The 23142-nt window shown below is 57.7% G+C and overlaps 1 protein-coding gene across 4 annotated transcripts in view; it reads right to left on the minus strand.

The window, feature by feature from the left end:
- Positions 1–9334: 9334 nt before the first annotated feature.
- Positions 9335–23142, minus strand: part of Pxdn (peroxidasin) — an 80715-nt gene continuing 66907 nt past the window's right edge. For 3 of the 4 annotated variants that reach the window (XM_077105206.1, XM_077105205.1, XM_077105207.1), the window contains 7 exons: positions 20352–21855; positions 18770–18904; positions 17979–18187; positions 14024–14144; positions 13661–13793; positions 12220–12333; positions 11134–11510 (listed from right to left, as the gene is read on the minus strand). In XM_077105206.1, coding sequence (XP_076961321.1) covers positions 11391–11510; positions 12220–12333; positions 13661–13793; positions 14024–14144; positions 17979–18187; positions 18770–18904; positions 20352–21855 — 2336 coding nt within the window. In that variant the 3' untranslated portion in view covers positions 11134–11390. Of the gene's footprint in view, positions 11084–11133; positions 11511–12219; positions 12334–13660; positions 13794–14023; positions 14145–17978; positions 18188–18769; positions 18905–20351; positions 21856–23142 lie in introns of those variants that run through there. The other variant, XM_077105208.1, reaches the window with a different exon arrangement.

Below are 23142 nucleotides of genomic sequence, written 5' to 3' on the forward strand. Positions count from 1 at the left end.
ACTCACATACACAGACTTACACTCACCTACACACATAGGTTCACACACAGAGACTCATACTTACCTACACACACACTCACCTACATACACAGACACACACCTTCACATACACACATGGACTCACACTCACCTACACACAGGCTCACACACAGAGACTCACACTCACCTACACACAGGCTCATACTCACCTACACACACAGGCTCACACTCACCTACACACAGAGGCTCACCCTAAACTACACATAGACACACACCTTCATGTACACAGACTCACACTCACCTACACACACAGGCTCACACTCACCTACACACAGAGGCTCACCCTAAACTACACACAGACACACACCTTCATGTACACAGACTCACACTCACCTACACACCGAAGCTTACACTCACTTACATACAGAGACTTACACTCACCTACACACGTAGGCTCATTCACACAGGCTCACACTCACAGATACACAGGCTCACACTCACACAGGCTCACACTCACAGACACACACAGGCTCACACACACACAGGCTCACAGAGATCTGATAGATAACTACCCTGAGGACAGGCTCACACTCACAGAGACACACAGGCTCACACATACACAGGCTCACACACACACAGGCTCACACTCACAGAGACACACAGGCTCACACACACAGGCTCACACTCACACAGGCTCACACTCACAGAGACACACAGGCTCACACACACACAGGCTCACACTCACAGAGACACACAGGCTCACACTCACACAGGCTCACACTCACAGACACACACAGGGTCACACTCACAGAGACACACAGGCTCACACTCACAGAGACACACAGGCTCACACTCACAGAGACACACAGGCTCACAGAGATCTGATAGGTGGTGATAACCACCCCTTTTCTTCCTTTCTGACAAAGGGGTGTCAAAGGCTCCAGTTTTGTGAAGAAGTCGTCTGCAACTCTGATTCTTGTGCTCTGTGATGACAATTGTGCTTTGGTGAACACGCCTTCCTGGTAAACTTTTTCTTTTATCATTACGAAATGTCCCTGTTCTTCCCCGGCAATAGTTACTGACATGAAAACAGCCACTCCACCTTCTGTGCTCCACGACTGCGTGGTGTGACTTTATCCAGCCTTTCCTTTCAACCTACGGGCATCTTGTGTTTTGAAGTGTCACTCTGGGAAAGGGCTCGCAGCGGATGGCTTTTCCTGTTTCATCCCCTCAGCCGTCTCCTCTCAGTTGGAGTCCGAGCCCTTCACAGTGCTCACTGGCGTAGATAGGTTTCACAGGACGGTTTTTCACATTTTCTGTGAGCCTGACCCTTTCTGATTTGCCGTCACCCCCTCACACTCTTCCTGGTGCTATCTAAATATTCTTAGTATTGCATGTTAATACCTGGGTTGGATCTTGCTACAGCTCTTGGCTCTATTTTATACGCATTACCTTGCATGGTCTGTTTGGAACCAATAGGGCACCACTTCATGTAAAATGTGGAAAATCTGCCACTATGCAGTCTTCCCCAACACAGCCATGCTGGGCATGGGCTTCACAGCTACATTCTTTGAAAACCAGAGCAAGCAAGGTCATCAATTTTGCTTTCTATACTCATGAAACATAAATACCCAAGAGGGGGAAATAGTTCTTTGCACTATCCAGACACTTGTCGATTCTGCTTCTTTTCCTTCCGGAAGACCCCGTCTCCACCAGCCCTCTTCCCACTCAGCCCAAAGGACTCCATCGTCACCGTGCTGTGCCCATCTGCTGGGGCAGCGTCTCTGAGGTCCTGCATCTGCAGATACACTCACTTGCCTTCATCCCTGTGGACATTTTTGCTGGGTAGAGTGTCTTGGCTGCAGTTCTTTCCTCTGAATACTGTACGCTGCATTGTCTTCTGAGACTTTCTAGAGAGAAACGCACGCATTCAGTCACAGTTTCCCTGTATGTAGTGTCTCATTTTTCTCTAGCTTATTTGAAGAACCGCAGTTTAAATAACAAGACTCAGTGCACAGTGCACTCTAGTAATCAGAGGGCTTCCCCACGGACATCATGCAGTCCGCGCACCACCGAGGAGGCTGACACCGGGGACAGGCACCGTCTGGAGTAGGGCAGAGACAAACCCAGAAGCCCTGCCTGGGACTCTCCACACTCAGTCCAGAGTGAAAAGCACCTGTCCGCTGGGCGGCTGGGAGGAGGCGCCACCCTCACTCATCCGCAGGAACCCATGCCTCTGTGTGACGGAGCGGCACCCACACATGGGTGCACCCTGGACTTGCAAGGCATCCTGGGTAACTCAGAGGTGAAGAGGAAGACAAGGTTCTGACGGGGTTTTCAAATCTTGGCTGGAAACGCGGAAGCCAAGTGTGCTGTGGTGAGTCTGTGCCCTGCAGTTCCCAGCCGCGGATGGAGGAACTTGGACACACGGGCTCCTGCCTAGGGCAGAAGGCGGGACGGAGCTGATGGAGACCTCGCGCAGCTTGAGAAGGCTCAGCACACAGGCCTGTCTCAGCTCACATGGCCTGAAGGGATTCTGGCTGTGACTGTGGGAATGACCATAAGTTTCAGGAAATGTGTTTGCCTTCAGGGTATTTTTAAAAGTCAATTTTCATGCTTATTTTATAACAAAAACCATAAACCTTTAGTATTAAAGTTATTGATTTCAGACAATTTTATTTAAAAATTATTTTCTCAAATTTAACAAGTATAAAAAGATCTTTTAATTGTAATTATTCTTGAAGGAGCTGTACACAAAACAACGTGGCGTCTTCTGCCCTCAATTATGTTAGACACTGATGGGGATGGAATTTGAGCTTTCTCACAGTGTGCCAAGGATTTCAGCCCCGTCCAATCATGCATCTCATCAGCAATTAGTGCTTCCCTGCTGAGGACTGAGAGAGAGTGAGTGAGGGAGGAGGAAAGAGCCCTGCCTCCACCTAGGGGCTAGTTGTGGAACGGAGACACCACAGATGTGCCACCTCCGCTTCCTCCAGTGCCCAGGTGACTAGTGCTGTAGCTGAGCAGGCCAGCTCCTCCCAGGTCCACCTTGAAACAGCAAGACTTCCTGGGTGGAGGGAGGGCTATAAATCTGTGAACCCCTTGTTCTCGAGCTCCCAGGCCTGCAGGAGGGTGGGCCAGGGAGCCCTGTGGGTCGGGAGGCAGGGTGCACCTGCCTCCCTGCAGCATGGTGCCCTCCCACTCGGGTAGAACATGGAGGGCTGATTAAAATGCACATTACCCCTCCCAGGGAGTCTTCTGGAAGGACAGGGTGGGTCCCACACTGTGGGCTTCCTGGCCAAGAAGCTGCCCACATGGAGCACTGCTCCTGCCCAGCCCTGAGGTGCATGGGTGTCTCCCCGTGAGGGGTGGGTGCAGAGCAGCCCCACCCAGAACTGCACCCCCCCTCATAGCCACAGGCTTCCTTCTCCAGGGAGGTGGAGACCCATGTCCTCCTGCAAACAGTTCTGTCTGCTTAGGTGCCGAGAGGAGTCACGCACGTGGACCTCTGTGTAGGGCCTCCACCCCAGCTCGCGGCTCCCGAGAGGAGCATGTGTGATTGTCTACTTATTGCAGGACTTTTGAGTTGCTCCTGTGACCTAACTGGACTCTGGGCACGCAGGACTTTTGAGTTGCTCCTGTGACCTAACTGGACTCTGGGCACGCAGGACTTTTGAGTTGCTCCTGTGACCTAACTGGACTCTGGGCACGCAGGACTTTTGAGTTGCTCCTGTGACCTAACTGGACTCTGGGCAGACACACATTCTGTGCAGCGGGCCTCTTCCCTAGGGCAGAGGCACAGGAACAGGGTTGCCAGGTCCTCTGAGATGTGCGTGTGTAACTTTGCAAGAAACTGCAGGAGTGGCTGGCATCTGCAGTCCCACCAGCGCGGACGAGAGCAGCTCCCTGTTGCTCACTGGTGTTTCAGGTGGCTTCCCAGCCCTGTGCAGACAGCCAGGAGGGTGACCTGGAGGCGGAAGGCTTGTGGTGGCTCACAGCTTCAGAGGGCTCAGTCTGTGGTCACCTGGCCCCTTTGTTTGGGCCCTTGGAGAGGCAGAGCTTCATGGTGAGGAGCCCTGGGGGCCCGAGCTGCTCACTTCATGGTGAGCAGAGGGAGAGGGAGCAAGACATGTGCTGGGGGACACGCCCTCACCTGGGGACCCAGCGTGCTGCTCATCCCAGGTCCCCCCCGCCTCCTGGTCGTCATCAGCAGTGCTTCTCATTTGTCCCCCTCTGACCCACGGTACTGCTCGCCTGCCTGTCTTCAGTGCAGGGTCTGCTCCAGGAATCTGCCCACAGCCTGGCGCTGTCCTCTGCCTGTTGAGCTGAAAGCTGGCCCCGTGCAGCCCAAGTCTGTGCAGGGCTGCAGACGGCTTCTCCCTGGTCATGTCTGCATGGTGGCGCCCAGTGGATGGCGGCCAGCGTTCTCTACATGGGCCGTGCTTACCCATCACGCCTGAGAGCTCTTGGCCTGACCCAAGGCCAGGAAGGTGTTTGTTCTGTTTCCTCTAAAGGTTGCAGTTAGGTGTCAAACATTTCCGTCTGTGATCCACGTGGAGCTGAGGATTTGTTTGGGGCTTATGAACGATTGCTGTGTCCACAGAATCTGGGGACAGGACTACTCCTCCTCTGGGAATGGCCTTCTTGATTCTGGCTGTGCTTGGGTGGCGTGTTTTGCTGTTCCTTATTCCCTGTATCTGAACCCACCTTCACAAGCCCTGTCCTGACTAATCAGGGGAGGAGGAGTGAGCCCCATCTCACAGTGCTGACCTCTCATCTCTCTCCCCCGCCTTCCAGTCACACCAGGAATTTGCAGGCTCCTGCGTGGCCTGGAGCCTGGATTCCATCTCCCTGGACGCCACCCCCATGTTCATCCTGGGGCTTCCCGAGGCTCTGGGCGCCTGGCGGCTGCCAGCACCTTTCTCTCTGAAGATGCTCTGCTGAGTTCCCGGGAAGCCCCTGCTGCTGGACCTTCTGTTGGGCCCTGGTGCCTGGTTGCTGGCCTACCTTTACTTGCTGGCCCCACCTGATGGCAAGACCAGTGCTGGGAGCGGGGCCCTTAGTAGGCATGGGGGTGAGATGAGCCCAGACCTCTTGTCCTGTACACCTGAGTTTGTGTCAAACCTACCATTGTGTGTGACGTCACCTTCCTGAGCTGCTATGCCCAACTTAACATGAAGGGGACAGTGCTATCCCATCAGCTGAAGGACAGACACTGATGGTGTCCGCAGACACCTGTGCCGCTCCTGGGTTCCACTGGGCTTGATCTGGAATGGTCTCAAGGTCCCAGTCGAGGTTTCCGGGGCATCAGAAGGACAAAGGCAGGGGGCAGCTCCAGGCCCCACCCATCTCTCAGAATCAGAGAGGAGGGAGGCAGGTCCTGACATTGTGGCCCCCAGGCTCCTAGAGGTTCATTGTTTACAAAGACCAGAAATCCTGGACCCAGGGGCTGCAGCCGGGCCTGGACGTGAAGGTAGGCCAGGGCAGCAACTTGGCCCCGAGTTTTACCATCCAGTGGACAGGCCCTCGCCCGGGCCCGGGTTTCCAAACGTCATGAGGGTTTCTGTCCTCCTTACCTGCTTCTGCCATTTCAGTCCCTCCGGATGCTCCGGCCTCCCTGATTTCAGGTTTGTCCTAATCTCCCGACACCTGCCCCTGCCGAGGTTCTCCCAGCCCCAGGCTCCCAGGCTGCACACCTCAGTGCGCCCCAACATCGTCCTCCCAGCCCAGTGCCAGCTGTCAGTGTTAAGGAACAGACAGGTAAGGATGGGGGGCCCGAGGTTGAGAGAGGAGTTCTATAAACCGGGCCCACTGTGCTGACCCCCAAAGGCTCTTTTCCAAGAGGCAATTTACCTGCAGCCCTGCTCTGCCTGAATGGACAGGAAATGCACATTCCTCAGCAAACTCACATTAACTGCAGGAGAAACGCAGGCCCAAGATAATATGTTGGGAGGAAGCCACATCTTGGGGACCAGATCCTGAAACTCCAGAAGATAAGCAGAAAATCTAAGAATGTACCAATTAGAACCAGTCAGCATGAGCCAAGGTGACCTGGAGGACATGTAGTAGCCGTGACAGTAGGAACTTGAAAGTCTGATGTCACCCTGCTGTCAGTCAAAAGTCAAGGGGTGGGCCTGGGCAGTACTCTCTGGGTCTTCGTGGTGCCTCAGTTTCCCGGACGGCCCCAACTCCGTAACTTGGGTGTGGACAGAACACCCAAGCTGAAGCTGTATCACAGAGGAGCGGCCGTAGGCCGAGCATGGGCTACCCTCCAGACCCTGCCTGGGGCGGAGCACAGAACAACCTTCTAAAATCTTGATACAAAATCCACTCCTGAGGCCAGAAGGTGACCCACAGGAATGGCTTGGGGTTGGTCAAGGAAGCTGCTGAGACCTCAGGTCAGCACCTTCGTGCCCTAACCCTGTGCCTGGCCAGCATCAGTGGTGCTCAGTGCACCCTACGACAGCAGTGCAGGTGCCGCGACACAGCTCTGGAGGAGGGGTGGCCTCATGGGTGGAATTTTCAGCATGTGGCTGGACAGTGTCCTCTGACTGGGGAGCGCTTGCCTTGCTGATCCAAGACCTTCATCCAGGCCCTGGCCCTCCACTGTGGGTCCTCTTTCCAGTGCCTACTTCCTGCCCCGAGTTCCTCCGGTTCCTCCTGTGACAGGGAGCAAGCTCCCACCCTGTGTGAGGAGAGCCCGGGGCTCCCGGGGCAGTCCCCGTCAGCCCAGGCAAAACTGCTGACCCCTTGCACCCATAGGGTCCCTCTGCTCTGAGGGCGCCTGCAGCCCTGGCCAGCTGCTTCTCATGTCAGGAAATTCTCATGACTTCTCAGAGGAGCCCCACGTGGCCCCGCTTCCCTCAGACTCACTCTGTGTCCTCTTCTGTCCACAGTCCCAATGGGGACAGTCCAGTAAGCCTATTCTAGTCCACGTTCAGGTTCAGGCTACATCTCACCTAGGTCTGACCTACGGTCAGTCTATATCTGAACTAAACCACTCTGTATCCAGGGCTCTGGATTCTCTACCTAGTCCACACTGGTGTGTACCCACCTACATTATCGTTTATCGAGCCTCCTCCTAGCCCACGTCAATGCCTACTCTGTGCCATAACTAGATGTGACTCTAGTCTACTCCACAGCTTGTCTCACCCGGCCTGCGCCCAGTGGGCCCCTTTCCTTTTCTCCATACCAGTCTCTAACCCCAGCTAGCCTTCACTGTCTGGCTCATGGGCATCCATGCTGTATGTACCCCCCGCTGTCTTCTTCCCGTCTGTCCTCGCTATGTCTAGTGTCCTCTCTGTATTTCGGGATGTACCTGCTGGCACAACCCAGAGACAGCACAAAGCATGGCTGCCAGTAGGTGCCTGTGAACACTGCTAAAGGCTTTCAGCTTGGGAAGCCAGGGGCGTCGCCAAGCAGCTGGGAGTGAATTGGAAAGGATTCCCAGAGAAACCAAGGACCCTAGGGGTGGGAGACAGGCGCTCAGGCTGGACCAGGTCCCGGAGATTGTCGCCCATGGACCGAGGGATGGGAATAGAGGTGACGACAGATTCGGTTTTGATAAAACACACTGAAAACAAGACTTTCCGTGACCCCTAATGGCATGCTCAATGTTAGAAAAGACAACAGCATGGGAGCCAGAGCTTCTGCTCCTGACCCAGCCCAAACTTCCTCAGGAGAAAAGCCAAACCAGCTTGATTTCATCTTAAAATCGGGAGCCATCTCGTCACAAAATCATGACTGTTAGGGTGAAGGCGTTCCTGCACGCGCTGTCTGACGGGTCACCGCGTGGGGGAGCTGCGGCAGGGCCACACCGTCTGGCATCTGGAACCTTCGGGAGTGCTGAGTGTTTGTTTATGATGCTCATGACGTGGATAACAGGGCGGACGTCATCGTAATAACAGCACGTATTGCCTGAGATGGCAGGAAAATCCCAGAATGGGACTAAGGACACAATGGAGACATGCATGAGGTGCGTTTCAGTGCCCCTCGGGATATGAACAACGGTGTTATTCCTCAAGTGTAAACAACAAGAAATATTCATCCCATGGTTAACAATTAGCCCCCGCTCCCCACCCCCATCCTAAAGCCACAACGGGTCCAACGGCCTGGCTACAGAACCTCTCCACAGTCCGCCCTGCTGCACCTTCGCCCCCACACTGAGTCACGTTACCAGGAAGGACCACTGCTGGTCCCAGGAGGGGACTGCGTGCAGTGATCACCAAGGAGCACAAACAAGAGCGGTTCCAGGAACTTCCTCCGGAGCGGCTGCAGGCTCGGTGCTGGCAGTGACCCTGTGCACATCCTGCCCGTCCTGCTCAGTGAGCCCAGAACGTGCTGGAAGGGGGCAGACCGTCTAGGAGCAGGGACGCCAACGTCAAAGGCTGTCTAGTCTGGGCTTTGAACTGTGGATCAGTAACCACTGACGACAGATTCGGTTTGATAAAACACACTGGAAATGAGCTTTCCGTGACCCCTAATGGCATGCTCAATGTCAGAAAAGACAACAGCATGGGAGCCAGAGCTTCTGCTCCTGCCCCAGCCCAAACTTCCTCAGGAGAAAAGCCGGACCAGCTTGATTAGTAGCTGAACAGTCATGGCAACGGGCAGAGGGAGATCGCGCCTTCCCTCTCAGAACACCAGGCCAGCAGGAATGAGGCGCGTCCCAGGGCTTCCTGGCAGTGTCCCAGACTCCTGGGCTGGCACGAGGAGCCACATGGGAAAACACTCCCGTGAAGACGACTTTGTTAAGTCGGGGAACCCTGAGGGCATCACAGGAAGGATGGGGAGGAGCTGCGTGCGGGGCTCTGCAACGGCTTCCTTCCTCTGGATCCCAGCGGTCTCCAAAGGAAACCAGACACTCCAGCTCACATGGAGACCCACGAACGAACGTGAGGCCAGTCGCTGCTGGAGTCCCCACCACCTTCCACACCCAGACAGGCCGCCCACTAGCACTGCCTCTGGGTCCGGGGCTCCTGAACATCTGTGGCATGAGTGTAAACGAATGGGAATCCTTCATGTGGATGTCTTGGGCATAAACAGAAACTCCTGACGAACCCAGCAGGAACCTATTCAGATGCCGGGACGCTGAAGAAAACCCAGGGCGCCACCTCGGGCCTGGGGCTGGCGCGGCTGAGGTTGGGTGACACCCCGGGGAACTGTGCTCTCCTGACGTGGCAGTTCTGCAGCCTTACAAAGTCCAAGACCGGGAGAAATGGAGACCTGCTCATGCCACACACAGAACCCTCAACATCAGCTTTGCCATGTCACGAAAAGAAGGCTTGCTGCCTCTGAGTGAGGCCCACTTTACCTAAGGCCCACTTTCCTTTTCCTGCTCATGTTGCGGTCCAGAACCCCCGCGACCGGGGCACCCCTGGGCAGTTGTTGAGGACCCACCTCTTTCTTCATCCAGCTTCACTGTCAGCTGCACAACAAGTTGTGCCCAAGTATCACCTCGAGGCAGAAAGAAAGAGCCGGGCTCCTCTGGACACGGTGGGCCTTTTATTTGAACGGAAGGCGTCATGACATAGTGCAAACGTTTCTTTGGTAATGTACTGAATACAGTGAACATGAAAAGGCACTGGCTGTTGGTGACAGAACAGGAAACAAATATATACACTAGGCTTCAGGCCACAGCACGGCCCCCACCTGCTGCCAGGACACTCCTCAGGTCACCAAGACCGAGCGCAGCTGGGGACTCCACAGGCACTTCAGCTGGAGTTACAGAGATTGACAGCCCTAGACCCTTGCCCAAGCCACGCGCTGCACCGCAGCTCCTCTGTGTGCAGTAGCAGAGCCCCCAGGGCAGGTCACAGCCACTCGGCCACCTGAGCCACTAGCCATAGGATTTTAGGCAAACTCGTGAGCTTCCTCGTTCACAGAACTGTTTTAAGATTCGATTGCTAAATTTGATTTAATATTTCAGAAGAAATGCTGTGGCCTGGGAAATACAAACCAGCCTTAATTTATTCTTTAGCAACGTGAGGATAAGCAGTCCAATACCCACATTTGTACACAGATATAGTCCACTGCCGACACCCCACGGTCTGTGCAGCAGGCCTCAGCGACCCCCTGGGAGGACACCAGGCTAGCCATCCATCACACCCACCTCCCCAGGCTGGGAAGGGCCCCTCCTGTGCCAGAGGCTGCAAGAAGCCCCGTCTTCCCTGTCCCCACGATGTCTCACTGCACGTTCCCAGGCTGACCCCTGCCACCTGGCTCTAGACCTGGGTCCTCCGGGTCCCCTCCCAGCCAACCTCAGGCAGCAAGAGACTCAGAAATGTGTAGAAGGAAATCAGCAAGTTCAGAATGTTCCTCAAAACCCAGATCACTCCGTCTTTAGACTAAGATGGAAGGTTTTGGTCAATTAAAAAGAGACCATGAGGTATGACAGTTGCTTTTCACTAAATTCTAAAAACAAAAATTAAAAAATAAAAATAAAACAAAAAAATACTTTTGTATAATGATGTTTCTGCCATATCTACACCTAAGAAATGGGCAGGCTTTTTTTTTTAATATAGAACATCATGCAGTTAAAAAATACACAAGGTTCAGGGATTCATTTTTTAAAGGTCACATGATGTGGAGTGAGAGTCCCCCGCTGGGACTCCGGTTGTCACTGCCCTGCAGAAGGACCTGGAGAGCAGGCCTGCTCGTGGTCAGCAGAGGAGCTGGCAAGCACACCAAGGCCGCAAGCCACTGGCCAATGCATGGGCCTTCCAGGAGGCTACAGGAGGAAGAGGGAAGGTTTCCACTCCGGCTCCAGGAGAAACAGCCCGTCTGTATGGTGGCCTGGTGACGTCCCTCCGTGGGAGGAGCAGTCCCTGACACACGGCTGCTTCGCTTCATGGTTAAATACGGAGGAGCTGAGAAGGGACCAAGAAGGTGGGGGCAGACAGCAGGCAGGGAGCCCAGAACGCTCTCCTAAAGATCCCGTTTTGCTTCGTGCCAAACGTGACTTTCTTTTTTAGGGTGGTCTGATGCAGCCCAGGCTTCAAGAGCGTCCTGCCGCCTCTCTGTGAGGCACCCTACTGCCGGCAACTCCTGTCTGCCAGTGCCTGGCCCCAGAGCCAGGCGCAGCAGGCGTCTAGAGGCCTCCTGCCTGACGGAAAAGAAGTGGTGTTATTAGGCAGAATCAATTTAGGAGCCTAAAGAGTTAACTGTGCGATTTAATAGTAGCACCAGATTTTCACTTGAAAGAATTAAATAAAACCTGAGAAGTCTAACACAGAGTCGCTCCCCTTCCTGCCTGCGCTTCCTCCACAGAGCGCAGGTCTGGGGCGCCTGGCTGCTGTCTGAGCCCAGCCCAGTCCCGACACACCGGAGTGCAGGGGCTCCCTCCGGTCTGCACTCCTGGTGGACTTTGTTCCTGCAAGAGCTCCACAGACCAACCCGAGAGCCTGCGGGAGCTAGGGCTTCTCCTCCGGGCCTTTCTCTACACAAACTGGACAACAGGCTCCTTCCGTTTCCATGGGCTCAGGGCAGGTGGCAGGAGGGCAGGATTCCACGAAGCAGGTGACCTGCCCGTCCTGGGGGAGGGGGAGATGGGCACAGCGTCATTTCAAGAACTGACCTGCACATGGGGCCGGTCACTCCGTATCCACGTCCCCACCCCTTGGCCTGCAGAGGCCTTCCCTCTCCTGTGACTAGAAAAGGGGCCCTCTTGGCAGGCTTCCCAGCCACAGACTCAAGGTCAGGGGACCGCCCCTCGGATCATGGGTGACTCACACTCCTCCTACCCGATTCCTCCAGGACAATGGGCCAGAGAACACCAGGAGGCCACCTAGGCCTGCTCTCCCTGTTTGCTGCCCAAAGGAGATAGGCCCAGTCTGGCTGCAGATGGGCTTCTGCTGCCTGCTGGTACCCACGCCCCAGTGCCCACCTTCTCCCAAAGCCAGCTGGAGCCCATTTCCTGTGCTGCTAGTGCCCCCGGCCAGAACTAGACAGAGCCAGCAGGGCAGGTGATCACCTCGGACTCTCTGGGGGAAGGAGCCCCAGCGGCTGTGTTTTCAGGTTTCCAGGGTGGACATGTTAGTGCCACAGCTGGCAGAAGGTGGAGCTGGAGCACACAGTGCCCACTGCTTGCCCTGCCCAGGTCTGGGCACCAGCACTGCCTGGTAGGTACAGCTACAGCTGGCACCAAGAGGTGGCCCCTGGTGCTCCCGTGGAAAGGCAGGGACATGGGAGGAGCTGGACTGGCCCCTGACGTGTGGCATGGCAGGGGCTCTCTGTACTCACTTTGCACCCACAGACGGTGCAGGGGTCGGGTCTCCACGTGGCGCTGTTGACACGGGGCTCTCCACTGGCATCCACACACTCTGTGGTGCTGAGCCGGGACTCCAGCCTGTTGATCTGCAGCAGGGCACAGAGCGTCCCCGTCACCTCTGAGCAAGCCTCCCCCCATGAGGTGACACCTTACACTGTTCACACACAGAATTCTGAAGCACTGCTGGGAACCCCAGTGGCACTGACCAGACAGGCTCCCGATGGCCTGGCAGCCTCTCTGAAGCCAGAGGAGCTCAACAGAACAAAAAGGAGGGGACTTGGGAGCGAGGGTGCTTTCCTCCCATGACTGCCCCCAATCCAGGGCAAAGCGCACTGCACGCAGCGTTCCAAGGAGCGGCGTGGGCCAGCCTGGGGATGAGGCCACCTTGCTTCCCACGGGTGGGGTGCTGGTGTGCACTGGACACATGGTGACCACAGTAAAGGTGTGGGTCAGTGATGCAGGACGTGAGGGAGGCTGCAGGGGCCCAGAAGACCCTCTGAGGACCACCTTCCCACACCCTGGCCTTTGTGCAGAGGCCCCTACGAGCAGGGAGAAGCCAAGGTCCTGCACTGTCTGCCGCCATGCACGCCGTGACAGGGATGCTGTGCTGTGGCTCACTGAATGCTTCCCACTCGGGGTGTCCTGTCCCTTGCAGCTGAGCCTGATCTCAGTGGTGCTGAGGTCCGGCATAGAGAGAGCACACTCTCCACACGCCTTCCTGTTCTGGGAACAAAGGTCTGTGAACCCTGCCCAGCCGCAGCGGCAGCTGCCCTGACAGTAGGCCACACCAGCTGTGCACAGAGGAGACCACCAACCTGTTGCCTGTGAGTGTCCACAGGGGCAGCTTCTTGTTGCAGCCCGCCAACCACAACAGCGGTCTTGGCCTTACCTAGGCACGGGCCAGGCTGCCCCAGAGCTGAGTGACCACAGGCCCATCTACCCTGCCAGGACCCTAGGCACGTGCGGCTGATTGAGCTAACTCAGAGCTGGGCCTGTGTGGGTCTCAACGGAGACAGCACAACGGCAAGGCCAGGCCTGAGCCACAGCTGCCCGAAAATCCCCACGTAACCAAGCAGCTGCAGCCATCCCTCTCCAAGCAGCTGGATAGGAGTTCAGGTTTGCCTTCTCCCCGGCGGCCCCTCTTGGGGCTTCCTGAGACTTTGCACCAGCTGCGTTCTCAGCAAAGTCACCTGGCTGGTGGCCACACAGCCCATGACACTCACTACCCACTGCCTACTGTCCCTGACCCTCTGGGAAACCCGGGGAGACGAGCGGGGCCCACAGCAGCAAGCTGTGGACTGGAATGGTGCCCAGCAGGGTCCTTGCCCTCAGTCCCTGGAGAAGGAGGCCTCCTGATCAGAGGAGGCAGGCGGGCTGCGGAGAAGGCTGCTGTGGAGGGCTCAGCCGCCTCACCTGCTTCCTGAGCTCTGTGATGGTCTTCTGCATTTCCAGGACAAACTCTCGGAAGTCGCTGGTGGCTGGTGCCCCCGGGCGCTCCCGGGCGGCTGCGGAGGTGTTGCCCTGTGGTTCGCTGGGTTTCAGCACACTACGGGAGAAGCACAGACTCACCCCAGGCTCAGACCCTGGCTCCGAGTTCCCTGAGCACAAGGGCCGAGGCCAGCGTGGCCCCCGGGGTGAGGCTACAGGCCTGTTCCGGCTCCCGGACACCCCCCTGTGAGAGCCTGACTGGAAAAGGCGCAGGCTGGCAGGGAGACCGCGGCTGTCACAAGGCACCCGGCCGCTGGGGGCCTGCCTCCAGTGTACCAAGACCATCACCTTCGCATCTTCCGGGGTCGCATTCCCCGGCGGGGCTTGTCCTCCCTGTAGCTGAAGTCCAGAGACCGCCTGCCTCGGAAGTGGTAGGAAAACGCGTTGAACTGTCCCCTGGTCCTACAGTCTAAAGAGAAACCAGAAAAGGGCACGCTGCAGACAGAGAGGAACTACTGTGCATCTCATCAAATGTGAACCCCCAATTGTGGTGCCTGGGGCCAGGAAGGGGTTGTGGATCTGACCTCTGAGGTCCCTAGGCATCCAAAAGGTGGGAGTGGGCCCCATTCCAGCACCCGCGATGCCACCAGGCCACCCTGCTGTCTGACCAGTCCCCGACAGCTCACACACAGAGGCCAGGGGCTGACTCCAGAGGCTGCTGGCGTAGGGGCCCACTCCTATGGCCCGTGGCCTGGTGCACCTGACGACCTCCGCCACCCATCCTACGGAGGTGGGTCCACCCCTGCTCCGCCCAAGGGAGTCCCAGACACCTTCTGAGGCTTTTCTCCTGGGCCCCAGGTGGAGTGAGATGCTCTGGGCATGGACCTGGGGCTTCCCACGTCCTCCAACACGGCGGTCAGGGTTTCTGGGGGCTTGTGCCTCTGCCTCACTGAGGACCAGAAAGAAGGTCCAGGCCACTACGGCCCTTTCCTGACTTGACAGCCTCAGGGGACCACTGCGGCAGGAAGGTACAAGTCCAAGGCCACGAGGACAAGACCGAGGCCCTGTGGCGGGCTCTCCAGTTCCCTCCTAGGTGGCATTCGCGGGCTGGCTAGATTGTCATCTGGAGAGAGTTCTTCAAGGATCCCAGCCCATTTCTGTCCCACGACACCGCTGGGGAGAACCCCTTAGCTCGGCACTGTGTCCCAGCACCCAAGCACTGAGCTTCTGACCCAGGCCCAGAATGCCCACCCGCCCACGGCACCCGCCTGCCAATCACCCCAGAGCACACGGAGTGAAGTGTCTGAAATGGCTCAGACAAATGCATCGGACCACCCCCGATGGTGGGTGGCCCCTCACAGCCCTGGGCCCTCCTGGGACCCCAGTCCTCCACGTGTGGAGGCCAGGCCAGGCCCGGCACTCTGACACGAGGCAGGAAGGGCCTGACTGGCGGTCCCCTCCCTGGCAGACTGGGGATGGGGTGGGTCCCCGCAGAGTCCCCAGTGGGGCTAAAGAAGGCAGGGTCACTCCCAACCCAGGCACCGCAGAGTGGGTGCACAAGGGCGGTCTGTAGCCCATGAGGTCCCCAGGGAGCAGGCTGTCTGGGGACGGGCCCCCATCCCTGCCAGGAGAGCCCTTGGCTGCCTGGTCTGCAGGGCGGGTCTGGGCCATGCTGCTCAGGCCCTGGGCTCTGCCCTGGCTCAGGAGGCAGGAGCTGCCCGCTGGCTGGCCCCAGTGAGGCTGGGGGGGCAATGTGAGTGGACACAGGGAAGCCGATGTGCTCCTGTCAGTGAGCTGGACCACGCAGGGCCCAGGACAGTGTAGGCAGAGAGCCTGAGCCCAGAACCAGAATCCACCCTGAAACCAGCCATGCCCAGGAGTGCCAGTCCCTACTGGGCACAGTCTTCTGGCCAGGGCCCTGAGGGCTGTGAAGGAGGAGTTGTTCATCTCCCCCCTCGGGCAGCGTGCTCACAGACCCCTTGGTTTGGTCAAACACCAACACAACCCCTTAGAGAGACCCACGTCCCCAGCCAGCAGACTGACTTCACGTGTCTCCTGATGCCGTGCACCAAGCCCAGCGAAGGGCCCAACCCTGAGGAAATACCAGGTGAGCTGCCCGGAGGTGATTGCTACGCGACAGAGGAGTGAAGACAGGCCGAGACTCGATTCCCGTTTAGACGATGCCACAGGACGTGCAGGTGAGAGGTAAGTCATGGCCCTGAACAGAATCTGGAGCCCAGATGTAAAGAGGCACAGAGGACGTCACTGGACATTACTGAACAGATGGCAAAATCTGAGTGGACTCCATAAACCACTCATGAAAACGTCCCATTTCTGACAATACACACTTACGCTACTTAGAAGCAAGGCAGTGCAATGCCTACAATATCCTGGGCTAATACAGAAAAACATCCACATTGCGCACGCGCATGTGCGCACACACATACACACACACACACATACAGTGACAGAGGGCACTGTAGGGCAAGATGTTAACAACTGGCGAAGCTAGGTGCAGTGTGCAGTTCCTAATCGTGTCCCAATGCTCACTGCAACAATTCCAAATGATTTCAGAATGCTTAGCGCAAATGAGGGTGTGGGCGTGCACTTGCATGTGTGTATGTGTGCATGTGTGAACGCATGGGCCTCTGTGTGTGAGTGTACGTGCATCTGTGTTCATGTGTACATCTGTTTTTCCCTAAGACTCATCAATCCCACAAATACGTCATAAGTGCTACCCTGGTCAAGAGCATCAGTCACCCACCTCCCAGGAGCTGTTTCTTAGGATTCCCAGGGGCACAGGGGGCAGCCTCAGGGGCTGACAAGACGTGGCCACAGCTTAGGAAGTGTGCTGGACAGGCGCCTTCTTTGAAAGTTGAACCAACATAAATAGAAGCTGATATTTTGGCCTGTGGAACTTCAATTCTTTCTTTTTCTTTTCCTGCTATATTTTAGATAGAGCTTTTGGGTTAAAATAAAAACAGATAATCTTACAAAGCATTTTCAAGCTGTGGTGGCCCAGGGCCAAGCCCACTGTTTCAGGGGAAAGTACCGGAACCAAGTGTTGGCAAGTAGCTCCTGTGGCTGTGGCTGCCCTGCAGAGAGCAGAGTGCCCACAGGACCCGGGACCAGCCCAGCCGGGTGGGTCTTCATTGGAGAGCAGACGCCTGGCTCCGCTCCAGGCAGCCAGAGGGCCGCTGAAGTTATCAGACGGCAGCGTCCCTGCATTGAGAGTGGGAATAGCTGGCTTTCCCATGGCTTTCAATGGAACCAGTTTCTGCCAACAGAATGGATTTCTCTGCTGTGCTCGAGCAGAAGCGTTCACACCCGATGCACAATGAGAACACAACAGAAAGAGGTAAAGGTCCCCAGCAGACGTGAGGAGGCAAATGCTGTGACCCGGAAAACTAGGCCCCAGCAAGCAGTGTCCACGCACGTGAAGCGTCCCACCACACACGCAGGCAAGCGTGCATTGATGTCTGTGTGGAGACAGGAAATCAGATCACACACTTCCCTCCCAGAGACCGAGACCCGCCGAGGACCATCTGAACACCCAGTGGACCTGACACCTGCTGCACCTGCGCTCCAGGCGGCAGGAGGAGGGGTCACCGGTTTCTGGACTCTGAGCTCCTCCTGAGCCCACCTCCCGTGCAGGCTCCACCAGGGCAGCCTGGCCAGCATGAGTGCCAAGCTGCCTCCACGTGCCCTTCTCCACCTGCCCCGAGGCTGGGCTTCGCGCCGGGGCACTGTGTTCAGACACTCACCAGGCTCTGGAGGGAGACCAGCCTGAGGAGCGCTCGCCCGCCCCTCCCAGGCTGCAGTCACTGTGGACACGGGGCCCACGGATCACATGGCCACCGTGAGGGGTGGGGCGAGGCAGTGCGGGGGGTGGAGTGGGGTACGCCCTGTGCACACTTCCCAGCGCCAGGCAGGGACCATCACTGGCGTGCTGCAGTCTGCGTCTGCACAGAGGACCTCAGCTGTTATTTCACCCTGTGCCTGTTCCTCAGGTCTGCCGGGAGATTGTGCCGCATGGCAGCAGCCGCCCAATCTCATGTGGCCATGTCTCCTGGTGGCACCGAGGCCAGGAGGAGCGGCTGCCCAGACCTGCTGCGTGTGCACAGCCCTCGGGGTGTGTGAGGCGAGAGTTCCCGGGGAGCATCTCAGGACATGTGGCCAGTGGGCTTGGTGCAGAGGCCACAGCTACCCCACCCGTGCCCATACCCCCCCCACACTGTCGGGCTGCCCTTGGCCGACACTGGAAACGCAGGAGTGGGGCGGGCAGCGTGGGCCCCCAACGCACCTTCGCAGCAGTCCTGCCACACACGCAGGTCCACGCGGGGGATGTCCTCGCAGCTGCCATAGCCATGTGGGAACTCAGCCACCCTGAACACATCCCCTGGCACACGGGTGATGTTGTCGGAGTTGTCGCAGAGGATTCTGGCCAGGGACGTCTGCTTGAGCTGCGTCAGCTGGGCGGGGGAGAACACCCCGGGGTTTTCATACCACAACCTGCATGGGCAGAGACGGCGAGGTCAGAAGCAGGAAGGGACGCCCCGGGACCCAGGAGTGGGCTGGGCTGTCCCTCCAACAGCAGGGAGGTGGCCAAGAGCAGCAGCTGCTCAACGCTTCTCCCCAAACAAAGCGGATGCAGAACCCCGAACACAGGAGGCCGCCTGCCAGCTGCCTGGGCAGCAACACGGGGGACAGGCCACTTACAAAACAATGATATCTGCAAGCCGCCTGCAGAGTTACTAAGGAATAGGGAGAGTGGGCCGCCTCGCAGGCATCCAAGTACACTAACGACGCCAGCCCAAGACGCAGAGAGGGCCAGCCAGAGGCTCAGTTGCTCTGAGGTCCACAGGGGCAGAACTGCATGGGCGGACCCACAGGCTTCCAGGAGCTGAATCCTGCCCCTTAGGCTGGGGACTCAGGGCACCTGGCCAGGGTGGCTAGCCTGAGGAGGTGGGGTCATGCCCCTGGCAGGCAGGGAGGTCCTCATAGGTCCACCAGGGTGTAGCTCTTCCTTCTCAGCAAGGATGGTCTCTGCGTCTCTGGTTGTCATGACAGGCTCTGCTGGGCATCTGGGCTCACCTGTCCCCATCCCGCAGGCGCCGGAACTGTGTGCTGAGCAGGCACATCAGAGTGGGCCCCAGGCGGCTGCCAGGAACCAGGTCCTCCACCATGAGGGCCGGGAACAGGTCGATGTTGAGGGTGGAGCCGTACAGTCTGCAACAAAGAGGCAGGTCCCTTACCCAACAGGGCTGCACGCGGCAGAAAACACAGCAAATGCAAACATCCTCATTTTTTCTTTCACTACTTTACATTATTCATAACTATACTTCACAAACAAATTCACCTTTATTTCTTTGAAACATATATCCATTATACTTCGAAGACTTTTTCCTACTTTCTATTTTGTGGGTGTAAAATGTACATGCCCCAACTTATCTATCAAAGATTTGAAAAACCCAAGAAAGCAAATTAAACCACACACCCCGCTGCTCTGCAGGGAAAACCCACCATCCGCTATGCCTGCGGGCCTCTGTCCATGGATGTATGGACAAGGACCAGTAATTAGCCTCAGCCACAGCTTTAACAGAGTGGAACTGCATTCTACCACACATCGGAAGTACATCTGCCATAATGAAATGCTTTCTAACAAAGATGCCAAAGGACTAGGAGGAAGCTTAAGTGTCAGATTACAAACTTCTTTACCAAATTCTTCCAATTCCTCGGAAACACTGGCTCACAAACAAACACTGATGATTTCTACAGGTCGTTCACGCCCCAGAGTTCCCCGGTTGTCAAAGGCTGTGCTGGGCAACAGGTGCCATGGCTCCGGCTCACTGGAGTCCCACTGCCACTCCCCTCAGAGCACACAGGAGGCACACGTGGCCAGGGCCTCTGCCTCTGATCAGCAGCAGGCGTGCCAGTGGGCTCCTCTGGGCACAAGCACGGCTCTGCTCCAGCCCCAGATCCCAGGGCCTGCAGGACCCAGCTTCGCTCTCTGTGCCATGTCCAGGCACCCTGGATGTCCAGCACCTCAGTGGGAAGCTGCTTCTCAGAGGAACCTGGAGACTGCCTGGGCTGTGCTGGACAGGGCACCCGTTGGACTGCAGGGCCAGCCGCCTGCAGACTTCCCCAGAGGACTTGCTCCCTCCTGCTCTGTCTTCTTTCCATCCCCTCCAGGCCCAGGGACGTCCACTGGCTGCCCCGAGTGCTCAGAGGTGTGCCAAGCCTGACAGCTTCCTGTGCCCAGGTGAAGGCCTACCTGTGGCCCTGTCCCCACGACCGCTGCTGCTCAGAGATGGCACTTGGTGGGGACTCCTGGCCAGTGGAGGGCTGCAGGAAAGCCAGATCCACCTGCCTGAGTTGCTCAGCACAGCCTCAGTTCTGGAACATTCTAGGGTGATTGGCCCTTCAGTCCAGCCCCACCCTGGCTAGAAGCACAACTGGGTCAACTATCGGGAGCTTGTCCTGGCTCAGCCAAGCTCACCTCCCGAGCAGGCTGGGCAGTGAAGACCTGGCTGGGCTCCGTCCTCGCGCCCTACACTGGCCAATGGCGCTCTCCTCTCACCCCCGTGCGGTGCCACACACACAGCAGCAGCACAACCCGTGGCCAGTCACACTGGCGCCCACACAGGAGCCAGGGCAGCGGCTGCCCAGAACTCACCTTCGCAGCTTCTCGCGGATCTCAGGGTTCTTGATCTCGTTCTTCAGGTCCTCAAAGGTGTGGGCGGCGGACAGGTTGCAGTAGACCCTGTAGTCGTGGTAGGGCGGGATGCCGTGGTCCCGGCCACGCTGGATGTTGATGGCAGCCAGGTCGAGGGCCACTGTGTGCGCCATGGAGAAGAGCCGCTCTGTGAGCTCCGTGTTCAGCAGCTGGGAGGGCACACGCATCTTCCCTGCCACCCCGAAGAGGCCCCTGAGCAGTGGATCGATGCCCCCCTCGTTCACGATCCGGAAGGGTGAGAAGAAGGCCTTGTGGAGGGGGATGTGGCCCTGCGCGATGGGCTGGAAGTTCTCGTCCAGCCTCTGGAGCACAGGATTGATGAGCGTGTGGCCGAACCTGAAGGCTGCGGTGGCGAAAGCGTTGAAGATACCAGCGTTGACGTTGGGGTCGTAGCCCCGGTACTCGCCCAGCATCTTCATGCCCACCTCCCCCAGGACCTTGGGCAGCCAGTGCTGGTAGGTGATGTGCTGGATCTCTGCCCCCACGATCTTGCGGGTCTCGTGGTAGATGGTGTCCCCGTCCCAGTGCGGATTCAGCTTCAGCAACTCTGTGGCGATGCGGTTGTGCTCGCGGAACCACAGCGTGTGCATGCTGGTCAGGCCCAGCTGCTCGTTGGCGCGGTGGTCCCCAGCCAGGAAGCAGGGGATCGGGCTCTCATTCTCATCCCTCATGCACTCGGTGGGGGGTCCGGTGGCGAAGGGCAGCAGGGGCTTCCCAGAGCGCTGCACGATGCCCTGCCGCAGCAGGCCACGGTGGCTGGCCAGGTCCCGGATGCTGCGGGCCTCGTGGTCTGAGCTGCCGTACACATTGGACGCGTCGATGTAGGAGGTGAGCTGGTTGATCTGCTCCCGTGGGTACACGGAGTTCATGAGCAGGGACGTCATGCCGCTGCCGCACACGGGGCTGGAGCGCACAAAGAACATGCAGCGGGCACCGCTGCGCACGCGGGGGTCATGGGGTGGGATCATGACGGAGAAGCAGGGGGGGTCGTTGCTGCACACGGAGCTGCAGTGCTGCCCGTCGGAGAAGCGGGCCTGGCTCAGGGCCACCACCGTGGAGTCCAGGTCGTGGTCCAGGAACTGGCCCCACTGCATCAGCATGTGCGTGAACTGCTCGTCTGCCGTGACTGCCTCCGTGCCGATCAGCGTGGTGGACACCAGGCGGGGCATGGGGAGCGCGTGCCCGTTGTAGAGCCGCTGGGGGTTGACGCCGCGGGGCGTGTTGAAGCCGTTCTCGTACACGGCCGTCAGCAGGCGCTCGAAGGCGGTGAGCGAGGCGCCCCACATGGGGTGCTGCAGGTTGTTGCAGGTGCCGTCGTGGGTCCGGTACTTCTGGTGGAAGCACATGTCGGAGCAGTTGTTCACACGCCGGTGGGCGGTGCAGCCTGACAAGTTGGCGATGAGGCTCAGGTACTGCGGGGACACCAGGTCATTGTAGTGATAACCTGCAACACAGGCGGTGCTTACCTCCTGAGGGTGCGTGGGCCTCTCGCAGACCCCACTGGCTTTGGGTAGAACTCCGCCAATGCCCCTGCTGTTCCTGGGCACGAAGCCCTCACGGGCCTCGGGCCTCCATGCCAGCTCCACTGTGGTGACAGTGACAGAGCGAGGCCACCTGCACCTTCCCATTTTCTCTCTTCTCCCGTGTGGCCCAGCTTGCAGCTACTTGGGGAGAACAGGCAAGAAATACGCCCCGTGGCCACTGAACACCCCTGCCTCCTGCTCACCGCAGGGCCGTTCCCCAGGCCCATCACGCACAACCGACGTCCATCCACTCCACCTCCACTCACGATGCCGGGGCCTCCAACACCCCTAGGACACGCCCTCCTCACCCCTGCTGAGCGTGGTCCAGAGGCAGATCCTCACGATGCCTGCCTCGATTCCGAGAGCCGCCTCTTGGCGAGCCCTAGCATAGATGGCCCTCCATCTGGTCTAGGCGCTGGCTCCAGGGTCACCGGGCCGCTCAGAGACCTTCAGCCCACCTCCCAGCTGCAGGAGTGCAGACTTGCCCACCAGGCAGGTGACGCAGGTGACGGCTCCTCCTGAGCGAGGCCCAGTCTTCCCCTCAGACTTCTGCTCACTCAGAGCTCATGTCCCCAAACTGCCCAAACGTCCACAAGGCCCTCCTCAACGCTCCTCTCCCCCGAGCGTGCCTGGGATCTGCCGGAAGGCTGGCTGGCACAAGGCGCGCATATGTTCTCACAGATCATGCCGGCACCCCACGTGTGAGCACACTGAACCACACATGTGAACTTTACATGTGCACACATGCACAAACATCCCTCCACACTCGCACCATTGTGTGAGCACATTGGTGTGCACATCTATATACACACAGGCACACTCGGATACACGTGCTCACAGGCCTGCTCACACACGCACACATGCACATAACCAAATACTGACACAGACATGCTCTTGTTCCCACGGGCACACACCCAGACACTGCACAGAATACACACTCTTGCTCACATGCTCGCACACACATATTCTGACACGCTGACACAGACATGCATTCTTTTTATTTTGAACCTTGGACTAAACCCAGTGGCACTTAACCATTGAGCCACATCCCCAGCCCTTTTTACTTTTAATGTGTTTTTAGTTGTCAATGGACCTTTATTCTATTGATTTATTTTATGTGGGGCTGAGGACCAAACCCAGTGCCTCACATATGCCAGGCAAGCACTCTGCCACTGAGCCACATCCCAGCCCCAGCCCTTTTTGTTTTT

Source organism: Callospermophilus lateralis, chromosome 14 (genome assembly GCF_048772815.1).
Source record: "Callospermophilus lateralis isolate mCalLat2 chromosome 14, mCalLat2.hap1, whole genome shotgun sequence".
In the NCBI taxonomy this organism is placed as follows: Eukaryota; Metazoa; Chordata; class Mammalia; order Rodentia; family Sciuridae; genus Callospermophilus; species Callospermophilus lateralis.